This window comes from Mytilus trossulus, chromosome 6 (assembly GCF_036588685.1).
Source record: "Mytilus trossulus isolate FHL-02 chromosome 6, PNRI_Mtr1.1.1.hap1, whole genome shotgun sequence".
Taxonomy (NCBI): domain Eukaryota; kingdom Metazoa; phylum Mollusca; class Bivalvia; order Mytilida; family Mytilidae; genus Mytilus; species Mytilus trossulus.
This window is the reverse complement of record NC_086378.1, coordinates 88298498-88318059: the sequence shown is the minus strand read 5'-3', so window position 1 is coordinate 88318059 and position 19562 is coordinate 88298498. Positions and strand designations below refer to the sequence as shown.

The window sequence follows — 19562 nt, the reverse complement described above, 5'->3', positions numbered from 1 at the left end:
GAGCAAAAAAACATCTTACATCTAACAAAAACACAGACTGGATGTAGCAAACTACTAAAATGCAGTCACTGATAACCACTTATTGGTTGTTATTGGCTAATTGGCTGCTTGTCATAGTTGAAGGCAGTATAGTAAAGTCTACATTTTTTGTTTAAGATTAGGCTGTCGAATTGATCATACAACATCTTATCCTTGCATAATTAAGCTCTTTTAAAAACCACAATAATAAAGTCATTGTCACAGTTTTTCATTCTATTTATTTACATAATAAATATGGGGACGATCTAGTTGTTATCCATGCCCATAAGCATTGCTTAGTTTTAATTAATATCTGAGCATATCTAGCTCATACAGGTTTTGTCTTGGAACTGCATCACTGACTAACATTCTGTCAAATGTCAAAGAACTTTCCCAACATCGCATTAAAAGCACTGACCATTCATATCTGGAAAAAAAAAACATTCAATATTATGAATTGTGTAAATGTGTCAAAGTTACAGGAAATGTCAATTGAATTCTATGACATCAAAATTGATACTTCAAAAGCGTATATGTCTAATACAGTTTACTTTTTCAAATTGTGACTTGGATGGCGAGTTGTCTCATTGGTGCTCATACCACATCTTCCCTTATATATCTATAGACAAACATAACCTCAGAAATTTCTCAAAACAAAAAGACAATATCAATGTATACCATTTGTTATTGATTCATTGACAGAGGTAAATGAATACATTTTCAGTATCATAGCTTTCGGTACTATGTAGTTGAAGAATACATACAAAACCTTTACTAAGCAATGTTCTAGGAGAATAATGATTTCAAATATTGATGAGTCTCAGGACTCAACATGAAAAATTACTAATGAAAACCCTGAATTTAATATATAATATTTCATTGTAGTCCATGTGTCCTTTGTAGAATAAGTCAGTAGCCCCAGCATGATATAGTCAGGTGTATAAATAAATAACTTATGTAAATTTACCTCATCTGATCTGTATTTGTGTTTTGATTTCTCAGACTTTGATGGTTTTCCTTTGTTTGTTCGACTCACTTTCTTCTGCTGGTTTTTGTCTGTTGGTTTCTTAACATTTAGCAATGGATGAATTTCTGAAAATTAATAAAGAAATCAGGACATTACAACTGACAACCAAACCTATGAATCATGCCCTAATGACTTATGTATTAAAACCTATGAATCATGCCCTCATGACTAATGTATTTAAACCTATGAATCATGTCCTCATGACTAATGTATTTAAACCTATGAATCATGCCCTCATGACTAATGTATTTAAACCTATGAATCATGTCCTCATGACTAATGTATTTAAACCTATGAATCATGCCCTCATGACTAATGTATTTAAACCTATGAATCATGTCCTCATGACTAATGTATTTAAACCTATGAATCATGCCCTCATGACTAATGTATTTAAACCTATGAATCATGCCCTCATGACTAATGTATTTAAACCTATGAATCATGCCCTCATGACTTATGTATTAAAACCTATGAATCATGTCCTCATGACTTATGTATTTAAACCTATGAATCATGCCCTAATGACTTATGTATTAAAACCTATGAATCATGCCCTCATGACTAATGTATTTAAACTTTGAATCATGACCACAAGACTTATGTATTAAAACCTATGAATCATGCCCTTATGACTAATGTATTTAAACCTATGAATCATGTCCTCATGACTAATGTATTTAAACCTATGAATCATGCCCTCATGACTAATGTATTTAAACCTATGAATCATGCCCTAATGACTTATGTATTAAAACCTGTGAATCATGCTCTAATGACTTATGTATTAAAACCTATGAATCATGCCCTCATGACTTATATATTAAAACCTATGAATCATGCCCTCATGACTTATGTATTAATGACTTATGTATTTAAACCTATGAATCATGCCCAAATGACTTATGTATTTAAACCTATGAATCATGCCCAAATAACTTATGTATTTAAACCTATGAATCATGCCCAAATGACTTATGTATTTAAACCTATGAATCATGCCCTCATGACTTATGTATTAAAACCTATGAATCATGCCCAAATGACTTATGTATTTTAACATTCTAGTGTTGGGTAAAGATATTGCTGAGTTTGTTTTTAGTAAGCCTTATTATCATCTTAGACATCTCAACTAGAGAAACATCAATTCTCACTATTTTTCAGATGCTCACGATCTGTAGATTTTATGAGATTGTCTATACCTTAAAAAAAATTATTTAATAATCAGAGGTAATATACAGCAGTCATGATCAGTTATATTACATGTATTACAGAGGATTTTTCTAACAATAAAAATGCCTTATAATGTAGACAAATCAGATCTGTTATATTTTTTATAACATTTTTTTTAACATTTTATTTCGTGGTTTACCTGTACCCACAAAATCCATGAAAATTTGAATCCAACCAATAATAATGAATACAAAGTATGACATATTGATGTTCTTTGTTAAATCTGACAGGAAAAAAATATATTTACAAAATCTTCAATATTAAATGAAAATTGTCTGATTACTTTAATTAATTAACTTGAAACATAAATCAAATAATTTTGTCTTAGATATGACAGATCAGTATTGAGTGGGGGGGAACTTTTCTCATAATGTCGGGATCAGGTTCTTTAAGCTCGGGTTCTTTTTTCGACTTTTGGAAGGTCAGGATTTACATTTCTTAAAATTCAGGATCTTGGGATTTCATGTTTTTAAGCCCAGGATTTCAGGATCGGGACCCCTCCAACCCCCCTCAGTATTGGAATAAAGCTTACCTTCTGAAGGAGCATTAGGTAGATTTATAGATATCTCCTGACTTTTGGTTCTTTTCTTTTTCGGTGATGGAGCATTACTTGATTGACTATGGCCTCTTTTTTTCTCATTCTGACTTTGATCTTCAGGTGCCTGTTGGAAATAAAATGAATTGTACATTTGCATTAAAATAATTCTAAAGTATACAAAACGTGGTGTTCCCAACAAATCTAACATGAAACAATAATGATAAATAGTGACTTGTTTCTTGAAACTTTCTATACATCGTTAAGTTTTGTGTTCGTCTGTTCCATTTTTTAACCACACTTAAGTTACTTGGATATAAACTTAAGTGGGGTTTAAACATTGACATTATTGTGACATCAGTTTTATTGGTAGACAGAGAAGTTGGACCAACACAGACTTCTGGCAGGATAAATGGTAACCTAATAGTCATACACACCTTGCCATTAATAGGGTTTCACACAAACCTCAGCTTTGACAGGCTATTGATTCCTGTAGATGAAATATTAGACCAAACAGCCCCTAAGACACCTTTGGGCAGGTATTTTAAAATGTTTTATTATCTGTTTAGTGTTTTACAGGTTCAATCTCATGATCACCAAAACAAATTAGCCACAATACAGAGACAATAACTTATTCAGCTCTTATTGTTAACGTAACGTATTGTAACGTCATATGATTATTACGCTTTGTATGCATAACATCTCAAGTTTGAAATATACACACGTCTTTCTACAACAACAACAACAACAACAATTTTTATTTGTCAATCAAGACACCCCGTGGAGCAGTACAATTACAGTTTAAATTAAAGTGAACAAATAATTATGGTGATTTTTTTCATTGGAATTACAATACATGACAATAAAACTAAAACTATATTATATAAGAGAAGGGAGACAACAAACACAGTATATATTCTCAAAGATAATGAGCGAGTGAACACAATCAATACCGTTTTATAATTAAAAGAAGAGCTGTGGACTACTCATGCGTTAATACTAAATTTTACTCTTCTAGTCTTTATAATTAAACTATTAATTTAATCGTTATGTTATTAACAAATGGATCTTCATTTGACATCAACCATAGAAATTTAGATTGGTCATTTAAAGTTTTAAAATTAGTAAATTTAGAGGATAAATCTAAAATGAAACTGGATCTTTCAGTTTTAAGTGATGGAAATTGAAGAAGAAAATGAATTTCATCCTAAACAATGTCATTAATATTACATAATTTACAAAATCTTTTATCTGGGGTATTCCTTTATGTCTTCCCTTTTCTATTTCATGTTCATGGGCACTAATTCTAAATTTGGTTAACTCATTTAATGTTTTACAATTATTTAGCAATAAATATTTTTCAAGGCCTATATTATTTTTAAAAAGTCTACAGGTCCTTAATTTATTTCCTTGCACCATGCCAGGTTTGTCATTATTTAGTTGGTTAAGCCAAATTTCATCATATTTAATTTGGAGTTTTTTAATGATAATTGACTTTATATGAGATTTGTGATTTAACAAATATTCTGGGGTTAAATTAAGATATTTTTAAAAATAATGAATAAATGCTTCCCAACCAATTGTCTTTATATGTTTTAGATAAAATTTTGGACTCTTCAAATGCTTCTTTAATGAGAGTTATTTTGTTCTGTGAGTCTGAGCCAAAATTTGGTCATATTAAGAATAAAAGCGAAGTACTACCACTAAACCCAAACAATCACTATATCTAACACAGAATTATTGATTTAGTTTGTTTAATAGAACAACAATTTGTTATCACAAAATAAAGCAATGTTGAAGGTGAAAACTAAATGGCTTTGGTATTAATAGTTATTTTACCTACATTATTATCTGTGGTAGATGGCCAACCTTCCTCTGGTTCATCTATCTCTGGTGTTACTTGTAAATATAACAAGGCATCATCATCCTCATCGTCTTCATCACTGTAATAAAATCAACACTTATTATTACAGTCCAACTAAAAAAAACAACATTTTACATCCGAAAATCCCTTTTTCCTCAAATTTATTACATTTTCAGGCAAACAAGAAGCCAGAAGGTTTCCTTGTGTGATATTGAAACATGCCTATGACACCACCAAGTTTAGGCACCAAAAGAAGAAAACATAATTTTGTAGAACTTTTGTTGAATGAAAATTTTTACTGACATCACGACTAAAATTAAATGATCTGATATTTTCACTAGGTAAACTTGATGTGTGACGGTAAAACTGCTGATGGAAGCCACAAAGCTTCAAAGACAGGTATATCTTAATTCCTACCTGCTGACAAAAGCCTGTATAGGTTCTATAGCTGTTACATCAACCTCTATATCCTCATCATAGGGACCTAAAATAAATAAAAATTATCAATTGTTTTTATGTATTTATTTTTACTCATAATTTAAATAATCTTAAGAATTATCAATTAGAAAATTGAAATGGACAAAAGTGCAAAAGCAGCTCTTTTTTCAGGATGAAATTTCCTCAACACATTTCCTAAATGTAATAAAATAGAATTGGCATATTAAAACATGTCGGTTAGGTATTGCAAAGCAGTATAACATTGTTTTTTAACATCAGCGTAATCTTTATAAAATATAATGTAAGAAAATATTGTTGTGAAAATGAAAAAAGTCCTCAAATGTCAACTTTACATGTTCTTCTCTCTACTTGTTTCACTCATTTAAATTCCTTCTGGTGTATGTTAGTACACTGAATGATTCTACACTACCTTTTGTTTCTTCTTTTTCTTTGTCTTCATCTTCAATATCAAATTCTGATTCTCTTTCTTCATATTCTACATTTTCATCTAATTCTTTAAAATCTGGTGCAAATGCACTCCAATTTTCCTATAATACATATTTATAGAGTATCTGTTGTAAATGCACTCCAGTTTTCATACAAAACATGTTAATATGGTATCTACATTTTGAAAAGATTTAACAAATTGCCATTTATTGAAAATTTTCTGTCTTTCATTTTATTACAAATCTTCAGAGTCCTAGGACACTGGTATATGTAAACCCAACTAATTGTCCTATTTATGACAATACAGCATAATCTACTTGTGATCATATTTCTATAAAGTGGATCATATAAACAAAGATAAGAATTCTAAAAAGAAAGGATATAAACCCAAAATAAAAAACTTGACAATTATATAAAAAAATATGTTTGTTTTTTTCTTGTAAGTTGATTTGTAGTTTTATATGGCATTATATTTCATGAACAATAATATTGTGGTAAATTTTTGCATTCCACCTAACTAATATTTACAATGTATATTTACCACTTGATTCTGAGCCCATATAGATACAAGACCACTAGATATGGAGGCTATGATAGGTCTTACAGGATGCCACTGAAATTAAATATAGGATTATTAATTAAGCAAACACTGTAATTTTATAAAATGATATTCCTCAAAGCAACAATTTCAGTATACCTTTCAACTTATCTTTAGTTCTGCACACAGATGGCGGAAGATGTGTCACCATAAAGATGGAAAAACCTTTTACAATTTAGAATATTATTTATTTGCTATTTTACACTAGTTATCTTTATTTCAGGAGAAGAACTGAACAGATAATAATAAACTAATAATTCAGTACACGAGTTAATGAGTGTTAGTCTTTAATGGTCATGTTTGTCCTACAATCCATTTTTAGACTGATACAGTGCAGTAAATCAGTTTTAATTTAAATAGTGTATAAATCAATTTAGTTTTTTAGAAATACACAATATTCTTGTTTCATTTAAAAGTAAAATGATGATACAAACCACAACATCCAGTAACAATTCTCCCTTCGTTCCATGTAATATCTTGACTAAGTTTCCCACACTTTTTTCCCACATATACAGAGAATGTTGTCTGGCTGATCCTGCTACAATGTACTCTCCATCTCCAGAAAAACAACATTTCTTCCATAATGTTCTGTAGATTGAAATAAAAACATTAATTTGACAATTATTACAAAAAAGGATTATTATTATACATGTATTTCAAATATTGGTCACACACTGCAAAGTGAATATAAAGATATAGAAAAAACTGTATTGTCGTGTAGCAGTATTCAACCAATGATTATAGATAACTTAGCTAGCTTCATTGTTAGTGGATTACTGTAAATTCAGAAATTATTGCGTTCATTTATTATTGCGATTTTGTCATTTTACACTTGAATGCGATTTTAATTTTTACGATTTTGAGAAAAGTCAGGCTTAATTCAGTTAAAAAATTACAAAATGCGAGTTTGAATTATTGCGTTTACAACTCAGTCGCATTATTTGCAATAATAAAAATCTCGCAATAATTTCTGAATTTACAGTATTTTAATGTTGATTTCAGTATTATCTGCAGTATCTGATGTCATTGTTCACATAAGAGGTTATCATATTTCTGAACATGAGTTTTCAGTTGTGTAATTATTTTAGGATATATCTATACTTTCTTGCTTTGATCTTTTTGTGTGATAATTTTTCAATTCAAGCCTCCTGACTGAGATGTGTTTTTTCTCAGTCCACTAGAATGAGAACATGATAACATCCTTTACATTGCCTTGAAAATAGCATCCAAAAAATTAGCTATGGTCTTTCAACGAAAAAAAACAACCAATCATTATCTAAGATTGATTTTAAACTGAACCATCTTTTGTTCCCATTTGAAGGCTGTATAGGGACTAACAAGGCTGTATAGGGACTAACAAGGCTGTATAGGGACTAACAAGGCTGTATAGGGACTAACAAGGCTGTATAGGGACTAACAAGGCTGTATAGGGACAAACAAGGCTGTATAGGGACTAACAAGGCTGTATAGGGACAAACAAGGCTGTATAGGGACTAACAAGGCTGTATAGGGACAAACAAGGCTGTATAGGGACTAACAAGGCTGTATAGGGACTAACAAGGCTGTATAGGGACTAAAAGTCATTAACTTCTATGTCATTATGATTTCAATGCAGAGTTGTCTGTCCTTTTATATTATGTGTACATACATCTAGCATGTAACTTGTTCTGTTTTGGTTGTCGGTCTTTTTAAAAAAAATCTTTGATGGTGTATTAAGAAACTTATTTTTTATTCGTATATTTTTGCATATGTCCTAAAAGAAAGAAGATATGATAGTGTTTTAAATTCAAATGAAAAGCTAATGCACAATAATGATAAATAGGATATTTTACTTCAAGTTCTGAATATATACTCCATAATAATAAGTTACTTGTTAACGAGATCTTGTAGTTTCTGTACAGGTTCTGGTTCCCCATCTTTACCACAAGCCAATACTTCACCACATTCATATACACGGATTATTCTGTCGGCTGAATTTACCAGGAAACAGCTAAAAAAGAAAATGCATCATCAGGACGCTGTTCTTTCTACTGCGGATTATCACAGGTTTATGTTCATTGAAACATTAAATAAGAACCAAACCCTTTAAAATTTGTCATCTATTTTGAGCTTTTCAGTAAGTACATTATAACTCTCATATGTTGATGTGACTATAATTTCACTTTAAACTATCTCAAACCAGACAGACAAACAGATGGATATATACAGACTGGAAAAGGTAATGTCTACCACTTCAATATGGAAGGTGGGGCATACAAATATCAATTAATAAATAAATAATACATCAAGAATGCAGATACTAATACCATATCACTTCTGAATAAACATTTTAACTTTTGTGGAATAAAATTAATGATGTTCTATTTTTCTTTTTTTTCAGTCTGAAAAAAATTTTGAAGCCTTTTATTCACAGTTTGTTCTTTATGTGAAATGTTAAAATTACAGAAAATCAACATTTTGCTTCTATGAGTTTATACACATATGTGCCTTGTCATTTTGTATCTAGCTTTCACATTAAGATATTGAAAACATGGTAATTTTTAATTTCTGTAGCTACATCCAAACATCCAAACATTCTTACCTCCCCCTCCTTGCAAATTCTATAGATTTAATTGCTGTTGTATTTAATGTTCCTGTGGTTACCCTGAATGATGCTAGTAACTTTAAATCTGATTCAGAAAATACAAGGATCTGAAAAAATATAAACAATAAAATCAATATATCTATTTTACAATACTCTTGAAATTACTTATGGAACAGCAACAACTACAAATAAAACAGCATAATATTCATCAATTAGATAACTTCAATACATGTGTAAATAACTAAGAATAAAATAACAGTGTTTTTTTACCATTCATGCCATATATATATTTCCTCTCTGTCAGTGTATAATAATATTATTCTAGCTCATGAAACCTTATAATCTGAACTAAATGTATTAAGCCAATCTCAATATTTCTCTAAAGAATCCTTAAATGTTATGGAATATTTATTTTGTTTCCTTATGTTATATCAAAATTGCTAAAATGAACCTAGAGACTGATATACCACTTGAGGATTTAGTGCCATACCTGACCATGTTATTGCTTAAAAGATAGAAAGTACGGTGACCTATAGTTGTTAATGTCTGTGTCATTTTGGTCTTTTGTGGATAGTTGTCTCATTGGCAATCATACCACATCTTTTTTTTTATATGAAATTTATAATTTAAATATTTTATAGTCAGACTTCTTTCCATGTCTACACTTATGAATTCATCAACAAACTTTGAAAACATCGTCTAGTTTGTATATTTTTGTAAAATTTGTAAATTTGCACTTGATAAGGCATGTTAGAATGATATAAAACATTTTACACATATTTGATTCTATACTTTGCCATAGTTTTTAACACTGAAATGATACCTTAATTTGACCTAACACAAGAATTTTTCATGGTAGAGAAATTAATTTACAAAATATTGTCTCAGATTTCTAACTTGATTTTTTTTTATTAGTGTTAAATATTTCTTCTAAACCGTTAAATGTGCAGAATGGAATAAGAAATCAAAAATTGCACAAAAAGGGACATAAACACTATCTTACTCAGCAGATTGTCTGAGTAAGGAATAACTCATCCAATCTTTTGAATTATTTGTGTTTCATTTTTACAGACAGACTCACCCTTCCTTTAGCATTTCCTGTATAAATGTTTGTCCCTCGTCTGTCATATGATGCAACGATGTTTAAATCTGACTACAAAGGAAGAAAAAAAAGACAATAAAAGACTGAAAATTTGACTTCTATGCATTTTTTAGTTTTTGTTGACACTGATATTAATGGACTGATAGAAGGTTTTTTTTTCCTTTGGATATCTAATTTGTAGTTTTGACAAACTCTGCATGTAAATAAACCTACCAATTGGATTTATTGTTAATTTTGTTTTAACTGTAATATGCATGACATAAACTGTATACTTAGATTGTAAAATAGCGAAACACAATTGGTCTAGTTCTTTACCTAAATCAGCAAAAGAGACAGATTGTCAATATATGTTGAAGGATTTTTTTCATTTGAAATAAAGAATAATAAGTGATTCATTGCATTATTTTCATTGTTTATACCAACTTTCTGATTTTGTTTGAATCAATTTTTCACTGTTGCATTTTAAAAGGGAAATAACTCTAAAAATCAAAATGATCAATCATTCATAACAAAAAGTTGTAAATATACATCGTCATTACAGCACATTTCAGTCAGTATGTAGCTAATGGTAATATCTTGGTTAGCTTGCTTGTTAGCTGAACCGTGAAGTTATTGTTAGGTAAGGTAAACTACCCTCCTTTAATAGTAGCTTAGTCCTACAGAGAGATACATTTTTTATCAGTTGGGCAAGTCTACTATTAAAGGAGGGAAATTTACCTTACCTTGCAGTGACTTCACGGTTCAGCTAACAAGCAAGCTAACCAAAGATATTACCATTAGCTACATACTGACTGAAATGTGCTGTAAGACGAATAACTATATACTAATAGCATAGTCAAGGGGGAATAACTTAGTACTTACATCATCATCAAGGGGAATAACTGAGTGTTTTCCATCAATCTCCATTTTAACTGCAGGATGTTTCATTGGACATACTAAAAACTGTGTTCTACAAAAAAAGTTAACTCACTTTTGAGCTACAGTAAACTCAAAATGTAATGTGGCTTAAAAAAATCCTAACATATCAATATTCATCTTCAAATTATTTCTAACACACAAAGATGGAAAAAGCACTGATAGAAAATTTGAAACCACTTTTTTTATAAGATGTCTCTTAGCATGTATGATTTGTTATCTAGTTACCTGTATCTAGGATGGAATTGTACTTTAAGGATAGGGGAGGGAAATCTGTATGTTTTATCACACTCCCCCTCCACTACATCCCATACTGATACTGTATTATCTGTCGCTGCACTCAGTAATTTATGTCCATCTCTGCTCCAACTGAAAAATTAATATTTGTTAAAAATGTATTCAAATATCATGTGCATATTCAAAGCATGATAGTAATATTTCAATAACTGGTGTTAATTGAAAAAAAACTATAAAAAAACTGTATATATCAATGCTATTTTGATAAAATTATAGACACTGTTAAAGGTTATTTGTTAAGCTGAAAAATTTGTCATCTCGATTTTATAACATCTTTTTGGTATATAACCATCGTCCAAAAGTGCTGTTTTTTTTAGACTTATATAATATATATACAAAATCTACAACCAAAAGGTTTTTAATTTCAGAACGACAATTAACTAGGTGCAGTAGTTGATAAAAAATATTTGATACATACCACAAAGTACACACTGGATGTACATGAGCACTGATGATTTTAGCAATCCCTCTTGTAAGGAAATCCCACACAACAATACGTCCATCATTACAACCGACTGCTAATAATGTCCCATGTCTATTGAATGCACATGTTATAGCTATACTAACACAATCTAATGCTCCATCAAATTCCTGTGGGGAAAAAAACAATGACATGTACACAATAAATGTAAACAAATATACTGAATATATACATGTTATTAATCAAAATCAAAAACGAAAACAAGGAAAAATGCTATGTCTAAAAAGGTTCTATTTAAAGGCCTGTCACTAAAAATATAGCCAATAAAAATATATATGATCAAGTGATGATGTTTCTTTGTATTAAAAAATAATTTTGTTGTTTATGGTCTACATGTAGTTAATGTATTCATCCAATAATACTGAGATTCCTGTCAAGAATTTGTAAAAAGAAAGATATCTCAATTATGTTTGTTATTCTGATAGTGTAAGCTTGTACATCATTTTTGTACATAAAACAAGGAGAATCCATACTTTTCTTAAAAATATAAAGTCCTACACAGTGGCGGATCCAGAACTTTTTGTAAGGGGGCCTGCTGACTGACCTAAGGTGGGCCCCACTCCAGTCACGCTTCAGTGATTCCCCATATAATCAACTAAATTTTCCCCACAAAAGGTGGGCCCCCTGGTTCCGCCTATGCTACAAAATCATCTAAATTTTGATTTAAAATGATGGATAGGTTCATGTTCATGCAGATGTTCTATTCTTAGAGCTGAAAAGTGTTTCAGATTTTGTAAATATCACAAAGATTTTACAGTATAAAATGTATATAATGTATATACATGTACATTGTATATTTAAAGTATGTGTTGAAAAACATGAGCAGGGAATAACAAGCAAATACATTTTGTACATCATGTACATAAACCATGTAAATATATATGAGACATACTCATGATACTGTTTTAATATTATTTAAAACACTGATGTGAATTATCAACCTTGATCTTGCATAGGCTCAATCTTTGCAAATCTGAAAACAGCTTGATAATAATCGACAGTGAACCAAAATCTATGTACACGTATATGTACAACAAATACAAAAAATGTACAATGTACTTTAACACAAACATTTACAAAGTTGTTTTTTTACCAAGTAAAATGATTTTGTAATAACTATAGTTCTGGTAATGTCATCATTTTTGGTCATAGCTGTAAAACTGCACAACTTTTAATTTTAAATAATTTTTATCATTTCAGATTTTTAAAATACAGACATACAAATGTATACCGGTATATCTTTTATTAAAACTACACATTTCAATGAACTACATTTGTACTTGACAAATAATAATCTTTCTTGTGTGATCTGATAACATGCTCTAAATCTCCTTTTTTAGTTAAATTTACAATAATAAAAGAAGAATGTGTCTGAGGTCAGGAATGCCACAGCTCAAGCTTTGCTATTTTAAAAAGTTAAAAAGAGGCATAATTCTAGAACGATAAGTGACTCACTGCTTAAATTTGAATTTTGACTGCCAAATTGGCAGTGCCAATTTTGTTAACTTACATTTTAGCATTATGTATGCGTTTGTTAGTTATTATACACATATGTATTCATTTTAGGAAAGGGAAATCGAAACAAACTGAGTTTAATTTCACCGTGGGCAGGAACCAGTTGGAATTAGTTAACGAGTACAAATACTTAGGTATAACATTTAGCTACAACGGCAGTTTTTTGCCAAATGTGGATCTTCTTGCGAAAAGTGGCGGACGAGCACTTGGGAATATAATTGCTAAAATTCATAATATTAAGGACTTTGGATATAAATCATATGAAAAATTATTCAACTCATGTATTGTTCATATACTTGATTATTCGTCTGACTCTGGTGTATGGGGATACCGAAAATATCAGTCAATAGACAATATTCAGAACAGGGCTATTCGTTACTATTTAGGAGTACACAGATTTGCACCTATCCTTGCTATACACGGAGATATCGGCTGGATCCTGAGTCAGTATCGGCGTTGGATCAATATGGTGAGATACTGGAATAGACTCATTCGATTTGACAACAACCGCATCACCAAATTAGCATTCAATATTGACTATGATCGTTGTAAAAGTAACTGGTGTAGTGAAGTAAAGGATATACTAGACCAGCTTGAACTAGGACATTTTTACGAACTGAAATCAGAGGTCGATTTATCTTTGGTTGAAACTAACATTGTTCGTCTGTATTCAGATATATGGAGGAATTCCGTCCAAGACGTTTCAAAATTACGAACATATAGGAACTTTAAAACAGTCTTTGAAACTGAAAATTATGTGAATTTGAACTTGAGTAAAATTGAGCGGTCACATTTAGCGCAATTTAGAAGTGGAATTTTACCATTAAGAGTGGAAACTGGTAGATACTCAAACGAAAGTGTAGAAGAAAGACTGTGTATATTTTGTAAAAATCAAGAAACTGAAACTGAGTTCCATTTTATGTTTGATTGTCCATTGTATATTGAATGTCGAGTTAACTTTTTTGGTAAACTTTTAATTGAGGAAAATTTCACAGATTTGAATCATGCTGACAAATTGAACTTTTTAATGTCTTTCCACATAAGAAAATTAGCAAAATATATAGTTCATGCATTTCATATCAGACGTCAGTTGTTATATAACACTTAATTTTTTTACATATTTAAAGCTTAAATTTTTGTTTACAAATATTTTTATGTCTATATATTTTTGAAATTTACTTACGTCAACGAACGATTAGAACGTGATATAATTGTTTTACTTTATTTGAGGTGACTTATAGGTCCATTGGGCCGGGTGTATTGCTATTGATCATATATCATTGTATATTATATGTTTATAATCTGTACATAATTTACACATGTCACTATAATAAATAATTTACTTACTTACTTACTTACATATGAAAACATTTGCAATTTTATAAAGAGGCATAACTCTTTAAAAAGGGTTAATTTTTATTTTGAGCATATTCCATTTAATTTCAGAAAATTTGCATGAGGCAAACTGACAAATGACTAAAGTTAAAGTACAGAAATGAAAATGGGAAGGTCAAGGTTAATTTCCCTGTTGCCTTCACTCACTTGTACATGTGGGCATAACAATTTAATTTAATACTTCAATATAACTTTGGAGAAAATATGTCTGCTTTTAAACATCATTTACCCAATTTCATATTTGAACAGATTAACTCACCTCTGGATAGTTCTGTCCAAAAGATTCTGTAATTAAAAGAAACAAAAATTCATTCAAGGAATGCAATGCATTTTGTCATTTTGTAATTTTGGTTTTATAGACTAAAAAGGATTTTATTTTTCATGAAACAGGAAATTTTGATATACACATCTCTGGAACTCAGACCTGAGTTTAAACTACAAATGTAGAACGGATACTACATTAATTGTATGGGGGTCTCAGTTGGTCAAAGTTGCTTCCAACTTTGACCTAGAGATCAATTTTCAGAAATCACTTTGCTTTGTCTTATCCCGCGTACTTCGGCTTTCTCCACCATAATGACAGATTCTGTCCATTTTCCTAATTCTTCCTGGTGTTGGGGTGGGAATTGTCATTTTACATCATATATGTACATATTAAACATTGTAAATATGATAGTGGCTACTCTACATTAATACCCATTGGAAGTGTATACGGATTTCACTGTAGCCTCACAGATCTCGAGGGGTCTCAGTAAACAGTGGGATCTACGGTTTCGGATCTACATGTCTGTACATACATACATACAGTGTCAGATCCAGAACAAATGCAGAAGGTGCTGGGGTTCGAACCCTCCCCTTTTATTCTGGATTGGGAACCACTCTTTTGAAATGGCTGGATCCGGTCCTGATATATCTTTATGCTTTTTAACTTGATCAGTAAAAATAGGGCTCTTCACGGTTAGTTCGGCCATGTTGGATAGGGGGCAGATTTCTTAGAAAGAGGTGGAAATAGTATGAAAGTATGGGAAATCCTATGTGTGTTTCCAAGCAACTGCTCTGTTTCTATGATGTTTTCCCGTATTTTTGCCCCCTATCCAATATGGCCGAACTAACCGTGAAGAGCCCTATTATATTCGAGATGTAAACAAAACATTTTTTACAATGACAGAATCCGAAAAGCTGTACCATCAGCGTTAAACTCCTATTGCAATGTAGTTTTCAAAAACACAGTGTACCTATTTGTATTTTATATGCCTGCTTACCAAACAGTTGTGTAGATTGTCATTTAATTCATAATTTTACAAACCTAAAAGTTCTAAATTCATTTTGACCGCTTTCCGGAAGTTATGAAAATTAATTGTTGTGGGATCAAAGACGGTAAAGGATAAATTCCGTGGTAGAAAAATAGAGTATAAAATCGATATCTGGTTAATTGGAGTATAAGTACCGACCGTGCAAAGGCTGTATAGCCAGTCAAGGTCGTTAAAAACTTCCATTTGTTGTGGAATGGCACTGTCTTTGTCTTTTCCAAGGATATATATAGCCCTAGCTTCTATGTTAAAACTCTAAATGCCTTAAAGGGTGGGACTAAAACATGATTTATATATAGAACATATTTTATTTCCAATTAAGGATATGCTGGTTTTGTTTTTGTCATGATCTCAAAATAGAAAGAGACCGGTATAAAACATTATTTATAGAAAGAGATCAAAGGCTTTGTAAGAAATGTACTCTAAATCTGGTTGAAGATGAACAACATTTTATTACTAGTTGTCCAGCATACACAAATGATAGGGAGATATTTTTCAAGGAGATAAACTGTATTTGTCCTAATTTTATACATCTTTCAAATGAGGCAAAATTTGTTTGGTTATTTATTAATGAAAATGTGTCTATACTTAAATATTTAGGGAGCTATATTATTAAATGTCTAGATGTTAGACGAAATGTTAATTAATGTAAGTAATAACAATTATTGAAAATTGTAATAATTTTATGGTTCTGATCGTGCCTGGAATTAAATGTATATATGATTTTTATATAATGAAGATAATAACACCTGTCTGAACTTTTTTAATATTTTATTATATAAAACTGTTTTTCTGTTACAAATCATGATGTATTGTTCTATGTGTACATGTTATGCTGCCCATCAAGGGCCCTTGATTGGAGTAATAAAATATTCTTATTCTTATTCTTATTCTATATACACATATTATAATTATATTAGTTCACAGGATCAATTTCATAGATATGTAGTTAAATTAGATTTCCCTTGAGGTATTCTATGATTAAAAAAAATGAAATGCTTTCGGTGATGTAGGCAAATATATTTTTAAAACAAATAACCGGCTTAAAATTTGAAATATAACATGATTTTTTTTTAATAAATGCAAAAGGCTTTTGCCTATTGAGTGAAAAGCAAAAGACTATTCAGTGGAAGAAATACGAACACGGAAGTGTATAGGGATTTATACAAATGAAAAAAGCATTGGCAGAAATAAGAAAGCCTATTGGGAGTAATATGAATACTAATTCGGAGAAATACGAAAACTTTGAGAGTCTGTTATACATGAAGCGGCTATTTGGAGTAATACGAAAGCCAATTGAGAATAATTCGAACCTATCGAGAGTAATACGAAAGTGAATATGAATTCATTTACCAAAAAAAAATGGTATAGCAATAAAAGCTGATTGGGAGTAATACAAAAGCATATGACAATCATATGAAACTCCTATTGAGAGAAACACGACAGCCTTTTGGGAGAAATGTGAAATCTTATTCAGTGTAATATCGTTTCGTATTGGGTGTAACAAAAAGGTTATTAGATATTTACTACCCGACTCCGAGTACCAGTACGAGTACGACTATTAATCATATACATGATGCAGTTATACGAAAGTCTATTTGGAGATAGGGGGTCTCATTGGGGGGTTCTTTGTTAGAATCCTGTACCCCGCTTAAACTATGTACGTAAGCAATTCTCAATTTTTTGTCGTTTCCCGGGTCCCGCTAGACCTCATTTCACGTTTTCACGACACAATAATTTTCACGGGTCACGCTTACAAAAAATCGGCAATCCCGCGTCATGCTTAGACCCCAATGAGACCCACGAGATACATGTATAGGAAATCCTTTTTGTTAACGAAGCAATGCCTATTGTAATTCATACGAAAGCCCATTGTGAGTAATAAGAATAACTGTTTGTAAAAGCAAAAGAGAATGCACTAGGGTTTATCTATGAAGACTATTCAGCAAGTTATGAAGATCTACTCTTCAAATCAAAATTATCGTCTTTAAAAATAAGTAGATTGAGATCATTGGCTATTGAAGATTGCAAAATTATTAATAAAGATCGTCCTGTTAACTCCATGATTTAATACACTTACTCTTTCAGATACCAGAATTCAGCCGAACTACGGTACCACATATAAGAACAACTGTATGCATACGACATACAATCTTTAAGGTATGCAGGTGCTAAGCTATGAGCTAAGCAATCATCTTTAAATCAATTCGAGAACTTGATAAATTCTTGGTCTGGCAGATCATGCCAATGTTTTGCCTACATTTAATTTCTTTTATTTTTGTTCATGCTTTATTTTCAGCATGGCAAATCTATTTTTTTTTATTATCTTTACTATAGTGCTTCTGCTGCTTTGTGCTCATTTAGTTACTCAACTTATCTATATGTGTTTTTAATGTGTAAACTATTTTATTTTTGCTTTTGTGTGTGTATCTCATTCGTGGATGTTTTCTAAAATTTTGAAATTATTAAGAAACTAAGGTTTCAACATCTCAGGCAAAGTTGACTTTATATGAATTTGGCTATTTATTTTAGTTTTTTTTTACATATAGCTCTCCAACGGTTTCGATGCTTATACATCCTAGGATTTCAAATGTTTGGCTTTGAGCGTTGCTGATGAAGGTAAATCCAGAAAAGCGCTCCGGACGCGAGAAATTATTTAACGTGCTGTTTTCAATTTTTCAGTGTGTGTTTAACTTGTAAGAATCTTTTAAGAACTTCACCCTGTATAACCCCGATACAGATGAAACCGGACGTTGACGCGTTCGAGTCGAACACACCGTGTAACACTGAGTTCAGACAGTAAGGAATTCATACTTTTAAAGACAATCCAATATCTATTCTTCGGATATTTTGCTCCAATATATTCTTTGCCATAATACTCATTAGTTACTAAAAGGTTTTTCAAATATGTGACATTTTTAGATACAAACATAAAAAAACGCACGACGGAATCAATGATAAAACGTGCTTGGTATTTTTAAACATCCAAAACTTAATGTTTCTCGTACCTCATAGTTTTTAAAACATACATTTTTGAAAACTTCATAGTATAAATTAACAAACTTATAAAGATCGTTTGTTTATGTTGTATCTAGAAACAAAAACAATACACGTTTTGAATTGTCTTTATTTTCATGTTGTGTACGCTTCGTTGTCATTACACCTTTTTATACTGTACGCTTCGTTGACACACTATTGCGTTTGTCAATGAATTTTGCATGTATTAAATTATGCTTTGATATGATTATAACCAATATGCATGTTTGAAAATAATAATTTACCCCCATAACATGCAGACAGCAACCCATAATGTCCGTTATATTGTCGGAAAACTCTCGGAGGAATTTTTACATGTAAAAAAATCCTCATGTTATACATTCGAAAGTGTGAATTGGTAGGAAAATACAAATTCCAATAACTCGACAGATGCAACTATGACTACGCATACAGATACACACGTCCGAATATCTAATTTATAGCATTTTTGAAATTGTTTACCATACAACAGTCAATGTACGGTTAGGTGGTGGGTTGGGTGCTTGCTAACATGTTTAATCCCGCCATGTTCTGTATGTACCTGTCCAAAGCCAGGAGCGTGTAATTAAGTAGTTTTATATTAAATTTTTTCACTATTTTGTGCATAAATTGGGCCGTTAGTTTTCTCGTATGAATTGTACTACATTTGTCATTTCGGTGTGTTTTATAGCGGTGTGGGCTTTGTTCATTGTTAAAGGCCGTACGGTGACCTATAGTTGGTAATTTTTGTTTCGTTTGGTCTCTTGCGAAGAGCTGTTTCAATACCA

The 19562-nt window shown here is 31.0% G+C and overlaps 1 protein-coding gene across 1 annotated transcript; it reads right to left on the bottom strand.

Annotated features, from left to right (window-relative positions):
* Positions 1-234: 234 nt before the first annotated feature.
* On the bottom strand, positions 235-15857 carry LOC134722153 (retinoblastoma-binding protein 5-like). Its single transcript, XM_063585717.1, has 16 exons — positions 15756-15857; positions 14709-14734; positions 11477-11649; positions 10990-11130; positions 10708-10795; positions 9826-9897; positions 8742-8851; positions 8031-8150; positions 6595-6748; positions 6104-6175; positions 5546-5663; positions 5095-5161; positions 4657-4756; positions 2811-2940; positions 986-1110; positions 235-445 (listed from the first exon to the last, which is right to left on the bottom strand). Exons 1-16 carry the CDS (start codon positions 15772-15774, stop codon positions 440-442), a joined length of 1521 nt encoding a protein of 506 aa, XP_063441787.1. The 5' UTR covers positions 15775-15857; the 3' UTR covers positions 235-439.
* Between the last annotated feature and the right edge of the window lie 3705 nt (positions 15858-19562).

Excerpts from the sequence above, each read along its gene's own strand:
- LOC134722153 (XM_063585717.1), bottom strand. Across the intron at positions 10,796-10,989 it reads CAATTCCATCCTAGATACAG|AACACAGTTTTTAGTATGTC; the intron begins GTAACTAGATAA and ends CTTTTTTTGTAG. Across the intron at positions 6,176-6,594 it reads AATTGTTACTGGATGTTGTG|TGGCATCCTGTAAGACCTAT; the intron begins GTTTGTATCATC and ends ATTTAATTTCAG.